The 8,192-nt window shown below is 52.6% G+C and overlaps 1 protein-coding gene across 2 annotated transcripts in view; it reads right to left on the reverse strand.

Moving 5' to 3' along the window:
* Nucleotides 1-8,192, reverse strand: part of TRIOBP (TRIO and F-actin binding protein) — a 25,254-nt gene that overhangs the window by 7,844 nt on the left and 9,218 nt on the right. Inside the window, exons 6-8 of one of the 2 annotated variants that reach the window (XM_006914749.3) lie at nucleotides 6,694-7,219; nucleotides 5,970-6,080; nucleotides 757-904 (exon numbers count right to left, since the gene is read on the reverse strand). In XM_006914749.3, coding sequence (XP_006914811.1) covers nucleotides 757-904; nucleotides 5,970-6,080; nucleotides 6,694-7,219 — 785 coding nt within the window. Of the gene's footprint in view, nucleotides 1-756; nucleotides 905-4,668; nucleotides 5,824-5,969; nucleotides 6,081-6,693; nucleotides 7,220-8,192 lie in introns of those variants that run through there. The other variant, XM_006914750.3, reaches the window with a different exon arrangement.

Genomic DNA, 8,192 nt, shown 5'->3' on the forward strand with positions numbered 1-8,192 from the left:
AGTCAGAGTCCTCTAGGCTTCAACTCCAGCTTCTGCCACCTCCAAGCTGTGCCATCCCAGGCAAGTCACTAACCTCTCTGAGCCCATTTCCTCATCTATGAAATGAGTCACTTCCTCAGCACTGCAAGGACTAGGGCGCTCGCATGGCAAACAGCTCAGTAACTGCTCATGCCTTTGCCCGCTCTCCCCAGCGTCCAGCCTGTGTACCCTGTGAGCGAGCCCACCGATGAGAACAGGGTTTGAGGCTCAGCAGTCTCTCCCCCAGCACACGGCATGAGCCTGGGCACGAAGCTGAAGCTCAGTGTGAGTACGTGTGGCTTGGGATGGATCTCCCAGTGGCTGCGGCCCCTGAGGGAGAGTAGTCACAACCCACAGGGTGTGTGTGTCTTATTATGGACTCAGTTTCCTCTTTTCTTTCTTTTTTTTTAACGCCTACAGCATCTGGTGTGGACTCAGTTTCCTCTTTTCTTTCTTTTTTTTTTTACGCCTACAGCATCTGGTCTTCCTAGGTGGTCTCCCATCCAAGTACTAACCAGGCTCGACTCTGCTTAGCTTTCCGAGATCAGACGAGATCGGTTTCCTCTTTTCAGGTAAGGTCAGAGGCCAGTTCCAATCCCTCCTGATCCCTTACCCCAAATTTGGCAGTGAGACCCCAGGCTCTTATTTAAAGGCCTCCTCAGTTCAGTGAGAAGGAGCCTCAGCCTGGAGGCTCTTAGGTCCGGCTCCGTCGGTACCGCTCCGGCCCAGAGTCCTCACCTGAGGCTGTGGCTGCTGTCTCCTCCGCCAGGAGCCACTCCTTCTCCTGTTGCAGCCTCTGCAGCTCCCGCTCATGGTGGCGCTGCAGCTCCTCCATCACCTGCTGGTGTGAGGACTCCATCTCTGCCAGGCTGCGCTCGCACGCCTCCTGCGGGCGGGAAGCCAGGGGGTCATGGGGCTGCCCCCATTGCCCGGAACAGTGACCTTTCTCCAGCCTGGGGTGAGAAGCCTCAGGGGCGGGCCTGCCTTAGTCCAAGCCTCACCATCTCTCCCTGGATCCCTGAACCGCCAGCCTGCATCTGCCCCCATCCCACTACTTCCCCCATCCACGAACCTCGCTTTGTCAATCTGCTTCGAAGCTCTCTGAGGCCCTGCATCCTGCAGGGTCAAGTCCCTGTTCCCATGTCTGACTCTCGTAGCCTCATCCCTCGCCCTTCTCCACCAAGAAACCCCTAGTTATAAAAATAATTCATAGCATGTTCATGCCTCTGAGCTTTAGCTCATGCCAGTCTCGCTGCCTGAAACATTCTTCTGCATCTTTTTCTTCCTGAGTAATTCACTTGACCTATAGCCCAGCTTAAATGTCCTCCTAGCTCTGTCTCCGGACCACCTCTCCCCTGCCTCCAAAGGCTCTGCTCCCCCAGACCATAAGCTCTCCGAAGACAAGGAAGATCTGACCCGGTTCTGAGTCCCCAGGGTCCAGGCTGGGGACCAATGTGTGGCAGGTGCTGAGTAAGAGAGTTGAGATTAATGACTTATCACAGAATGGAGTCTTGTGGACCAGAATGGCCAGTATTTAAAAGACTGATAATACCCACTACTGGGAGACTTGCAGAGTGGGTGCGTGGAGAGCAGTTTGGTGGCATCGGTGTGTATTTTTAATGACACCATCCCTCGACCTAGCAGGTCCACTCCTAGGAATGACCCCACAGAAAGTCACATGTACACAAAGGCTCTTGGAGAAGGGTATTCCCTACGGCAACACTGGGACAGACAAAACCTGGAAACAATCTAAATGCCTAGCAGGGAACCCTTAAATAAATTATGGGCTCGAGCCTTACAAAGGACCTAACAGCTGTTAAAAGAGCCACCCATGTGGACTGCTGGGAAGATGTAGCTAGAAAGATGGTGATGAAAGCTGGTTTTTGATAATATGCATTGTGAAAATCCCACGCACAAAAACAAAACACACACAGACGGACATACGGGTACATATATGCAAAAACAGAAAAGGGAGGGAAGGACACTGTGAGGCAGAGTACTGGCCCCCAAAGATGTCCCCGTCCTACTCCTCGGAACCTGCGAATGTGACCTTACCTGGCAGAGGGGAACTGACCTTGCTAATCAGGTGACTTTAAAATAGGGTGACTATCCTAGATCATGTGCTGGCCCCACGTAGCCACAGCATCTTTAGATGCGGAAGAGGGGGCAGGAGAGCAGAGTGCGAAGGACTTGACTCCTTTGCAGGCTTTGAAGATGAAAGGGCCGTGAGCCATGGAGCATGGGCAGCCACCAGACGCTGGAAAAGGCGAAGAACCAGATCCTACCCAGAGCCTACAGAAGGGAACGCGGTCCTCCAGGTGCCTGGATTTGAGCCTGGCGAGACCCATGCTAGACTTCTACCCCCCAAAACTGTGAGACTATAAACAGGAAACTATACAGATGTACTCAGATGGTAACCTAGGTGACCCCTGGGAGGGAACACGCAGGGCAAGGAGAGGTCATGTGTTTATTTCTAACCTTTTAATTTGTTTGAATTCTTTTTGAAAATATAAACCTATTCCTTATGTAATTACAAAATATTTAAGATTAAAAAGGGAAGGGACGAGCCAGGGAAGAAACTGAGGCACAGAGGGTTAGGTAAGAGATTGTATTCTCCCCCATGCCACAGGGAACCTCATGGTGGTGAGGACAACCCCCACTTCTCCAGCAGCTACACTTGGGGGCTGTGAGGACCAGTTTGAGGGACGGGCTAAGGCCAGGCCTTGTGGGTCTTGGCGGTCTACGTGGTGAGCAGGGGATATCCGTCCTCCTGGGCCTCTGTGCCTCTCTTCTATGTGTCCCCTGAGTTAGAACAATAGAACACAGCTTTGGAGTCCCATAGACTGGGTCCTAATCCTGGCTGTACCACAGAGTGCACCTGAACAAGCCAAGCCCTTCCCTCCGAGCCTCAGTCTCCTCATCTGTAAAACAGGTTCCATAAAACTGACTCCCAAGAGTCCCTCAGGTAAGCCAGCACCCGTTTGCCAAGATCACCCACCCACCCACCCACCTGCACAGATCTGAGAAATACGGGGGGTAGAGACCTGTTCTTAAAGGGCCAGATCAGGCAGGTGGAGCCAGAGGCTAACAGGGTGTCAGGGGGCTGATGTCAGGAAGTGGGAACCACCCCAAGAGGAGGGGCTCCTTGAAGGCCAGGTGCTGCTTTCTGACCTACCTTCCTGAGGGCCCAAGGTGTCAGCTGCCACCCCTGACATTGATCAAAGTGGATAAAGAAATGCCCATGGCCCCCACTGCATTAGGCTGGAAGGGTCCCCCTTGCTAGAGAGGTCTACGGCCCCAGTGGGTGAAGCCCCAGGCCCCCCAGGTGCTGTCTTGTGGTGGCAAGCCCCACCAGGTGAAAGAAGGGCACCCACTCGGCCCGAGAGACCAGGCTGGGGGATCCCACCCCGGCTGTCACCGCTCCAGAGTCCACTGCATCTCCAGCCGCCTCGTCTGGCGCCTCAGCTCCTCTGCTCTGGCACCCTCGGCGTCTTGGGCCTCTCCTCCACTCTCGTCTTCTGCGCTGTTTCCCCTTATTCCCTTCTCACCTCCCACCCCCCCAATTCCGCCTGCTCCCCTTGCCCATCCCACCTAGTAGGACGAAATGCTGACAGCCCTGAGAAGTTAGAGAAGTGCTTTTCAAACTTCGTTTCGGTGACAGATATCTTTTTCCAAAGGAAATTTAACAAACATTCTAATAGTAAAACGGACAAAGACAGAGCTTCTCCCAATTACCGGTTGATTCGCGAATGGACCCATCCAGAAAGGCGGCCCCTGGGCTTCCAAGGGCACAGCTTGGAACCCTCTAGGTAAGGTCACTGAGGTGGTCCCAGCTGCCTCAGGCCACAGTGGTAGGCCCCGCCCTGCCTGGTGATGCCCCGCCCACCCCTGCCTCTGGCCTCAGGGGAGCCTTTGACAACACTGGTATCTGCCTTCTCCCTACTTCCCATGCCAGGTGACCCCCAAGATAGCCCTCACGTCAGGTCTCAACTCCCTTTGGCCTTTATCTCCCTTCAACCGAATGTTCCATCAACCACTCAGCCCCAGATGGGCCCCTTGACCTTGACAGCAGCCCCAGCCTTAGGTCCCCTTGGAGGGTCCCCTCTGCCTTCCTTGGGCCTTTAACTCTCTTCCCTCCATATATCCTCCTACGTCCCTTTCTCCCCTAGTCATTGTTCTAGCTACTGACATCGGCCTTGCCCCTTCCCAAGCCCCTCTTCACTCCAAAACCATCTTCCTGATGTCACTGTCAGACTCCAAACCTACTCAGGTGTGTTCAACAAAATCCCAAACCCTTGGCTTGGCAGTAGAGGTCTCTAGGATAGCCACCCACCGCCTTTCCCCTTCCTGGCACAGCCCAGGTGCCTCCCCTCACCCCACCTCATCCCAGTGCTCAACTTGGAGCCTACCCCCAGGAAGACTTCCTGAGAACCCTGCACAGCAACCTCTCGCCTTGGAACTTCTAGAAGACTCCTCTGGTCAGACCCTGGGATCCCAGCATTCCTTTCTGCTTCGGGCAATAGTGTGCTGGCTAGAGGCAGCTGACTGTCAAATTTTTAGGAATTCTGGACACAGCTGTTAAGCACGGCCATTATTTAAAATTACAATTAAATTAATTACATTAAAAACAAAGCTGATACTCAAAATACATCACTTCTTAATTATTTCACTGCATTTTATTATTATCTATGCTCTCGAGGTTGTTTATGTCTTCGGTATCTGTATGGTGGAAATGTTCTCTAATGGCATACACATATCTTCCCAACTCCGTGTTCAGGTCCTTCAGCCACAGTGGGAGTATTTACACCATGGACATTGGTAAACATTACAAATCAGGACTTGATCTGTTGTTTTGTTGATTGTCTAGACTTAAGTAAGCGATGACAAAATGCTAATAATGCAGATTAAACTTAAATGTGCACTATACAACCATCACATTGTAAATAGAAAAAAAACATGAAGAAATAGTCTTAATATTCTCAATAGAAAACTATTTCCAATTCAGCAAAGAAACTGCTCATGACATTGACTGAGTGAAGTATCAAAGTGTCTTCCCGCCTTACTCATTTATATAAACAAAAATGTCAATCAACACTCATGTTAGAATGACACCCATTTGTCAGTTAGCTGTGGATACAAGCATTCGGAAAAACCACTGGAAGTATTCCTTTGCTATATGAAATTCACAATAAAAAGTACTATGTATTTTTTATTTGTAAGTTGTACACTAAACATTCTTTGTATTAATAAAATTTATAATCAACATATTTACCATATATTATTTTATATATATGTATACATATGTGTGTATATATGACATATATAAGTGTGCATGTGTGTATACACATGTGTATTTTTTTCTGGAGAGCTAGCTGTCCCAGTGGTGACAATTCAAAGTATCTCCAGGCATGACCAAATGTCCCCAGGAGAACAAAATCAGCCCCAGTTGAGAACTGCTGTCCTAGGCAGACCACACATCTCCCGAGGACCACTGGAGGCTGCCAGGTCCCACAGGCCACCTTGTGAGGGCCTTGACCTGGCAGGCATGGGCAGGATTTCCGTATTTAGGGAGCAACTCCCAGGGGTCTGCCGGTTGGGGGCTCCCACTCCCCATTGGCTCTCCACTTCCCCAGGGCAGTGTGGGGAAAATGGTCCAAGTGCAGAGTGTCACATGAGGGCAGTCAGCAGGACCTGAGCTCAAATCCCACCTCTGACATCTGCAGGCTGATTGACCTTGGGCAAGTCACACAACCTTTCATAGCTCAGTGGCCTTGTCTGTAAAATGGGCACAGTGCTCACCACCCGCTGGGGAGATTAAACAAGACAAGGCCTGTCAAACGCTTCACATGGTTCTCATTCACAGAAAAGGATCCCCAAATTTAGCTGTTTTCTGAAAACATGGCAACCAGAAACTTGCCCCCATCACCCACAAAACAGTTCTTCAGCCTCACCTGTGAGATGTAGCCTGGGGGGATGTGACCATCCTCCTGGGACCTGGGTGCACCCTGAGGAGCCTCCCCTTGAAGACGCCATACCTCCAGCTGGGCACGAAGAGACTGGACCTGTGAAGGGAAGAGGCGAGGTCAGTGGAGGCCTGGAAGCACGGAGGGGGCTAGTGGGAGGCAGTGAGAAGCTTTTAGGGGGAGGTGGCCCTGGTGAGGATATGCAGGAAAGGAGGACCTTCCAGCTGTTTCCTAAATAGTGGGGGTCAATGACCCGGAAGAGCTTTAGCCCAGAGAAGACTAGACAGGGCTGAGAACAGGACACGGTGGTCACAGGTGTTTACATTATGTATGTGGCAGGAGAATATCTTTGAGCGTCACCTTCCCATCAGTAAAACTGTGATGAGGTCCACCCTATGGGACCATAAGACTGCTGTGAGGGTCACGTGATTAAAGAGGGCCCAGCACAAGATGCTCAATAAATGGCCTCTCCTTTCTCAGCCCTCTTCCCTTCCCTATGGTAGCTAAGGACAGAACTAAGGGGGGTGGGGGGGAACCTAAGGTCTGGGAGAGAAGATTCCAGTTTACAAGGAGTCTGATGTGTCAGACAGTGGATCAGGGGTGAGCTCCCCATCACTGTAGGTATGCAAGATACATGCCATAGCATGACTGCAGGGATAGGAGGGGTGTTGGTGGGTTGAGGGGGCTCCCAGAAGCCGGCTGTGATGCATACCTCCTTTTCCAGTGCCTCGTGGCTGTCACTTGGGGGCCCGCGGCGCTCCCCACGGCTTTGGTTGAGCAAGGCAGTGAGAGGTACCCGTTTGTTCTCCCGCAGGGGCAGCTTCTCCAGCTCCTGCCACTTCTTCTCAATCTCCTCACTGAGCCGACTCTGCTGGTCCTCGGTCAGGGGGGCGCCCAGGCCCCGGCGCGGTCCCTCACCAGCCGGTGTCTCCGTGGCCTTGCTATCCACAGACTCAAACCACTTGCGTCGCTCCTCAGAGCGCTGGGCCAGGTCCCGCTCCAGCTCTTCTTGCTTGGCCGGGCGGTCGAGAGTGCGAGCCGGGGTGCGGGCCCTCTGAGGGGAGCCCTGAGTCAGTGGGGAGAGCTCCACGTAGTCCAGGGACGGCCGCTGTCCATCTGCTTTCCGCAGGCCACTCCGGCCGATGACCTCGGAGCCCATGCGCTGCTCCCCAACCTTCAGGGAGCCCTTCTGGGTGCTGTAGCTGTGCAGTGTGTTCTCCTTATTGCAGTCTGAGAGCCTAGGGTACCAGCGGAGCTGCGTCAGGCAGGACCTGGCCCACTCACTCCCCAAACGAGCACTTCTGGAGTGCCACCCGAGTGCCGGGGCCCCTGGACAAACACCAGCAGAGGAAGCAGCCCCACCCACAGGTTAGAACTAGAATGTCATCATTACACACCCTGGGAACTGTCCCAGCGAACCTCGGTCACTCATCTGTAATTTGGGACAATGCATCTCACAGGATGGATGTGAGGTCTAGGTGGGCGAATGTGTGTAGAGCACCCAGGAAGTCCATTACAAATGGTGATCAGAGTGTTAGTATTAAAAGTATGGTTTGAGTCAAGGTCCTGGGTTCAACAAGCTCGCAGTAGAATAGGGGAGGTGTCCATAGTCACTGCCGAGGAGGTGAACAGTGACTGCTGGGCGCATAGGGCACAAACTGTGAAGACAACAACCGTGGCAGTGCTCTTCTTCCGCCGTAATAATAGCTACGTGTGAGGTCGTCCCGCCCAAAACCAGACTGCTCGGCATCCCTTGCAGCTATGTGTGGCCATGTGACTACCTTCTGCCCAGTGGGAATGAGAGGTGACATCCTTAAAGAACTGGGTATGAGCTGGCCTGGCTTCCATCTGGGACTCCAGGAGAAGCTAAGCAGTCCCCTGAGCCAGAGCCAAAGCAGCAAGTTAAGGGCCAGGAGTTGCCCACCAGGTCTGGACTAGACACCTCTGGACTGTTCTGAAGGGAGAAACCTCTCCCTGTTTAAGCTACTGTGTTTGAGGCTTCTTTGTTACCACACCTGAGCCTATATATTAACAGTCCAGCCACACTGTGCTTCAGTTCACAGAGGACCTCTGAGTGCATCCTAAGAACACTCAGTCTGACAGATGAGGAATCCGAAACTCCGGCAAGAAAGCCTCGGGCTGAACAGCCAGACTGTGGCCAGACGGGGGCGGGGCCTGTGCTCAGTGCCCCTCAATACTGTGTTTCCATTC

This window comes from Pteropus alecto, unplaced genomic scaffold, assembly GCF_000325575.1.
Source record: "Pteropus alecto unplaced genomic scaffold, ASM32557v1 scaffold6, whole genome shotgun sequence".
Lineage (NCBI taxonomy): Eukaryota > Metazoa > Chordata > Mammalia > Chiroptera > Pteropodidae > Pteropus > Pteropus alecto.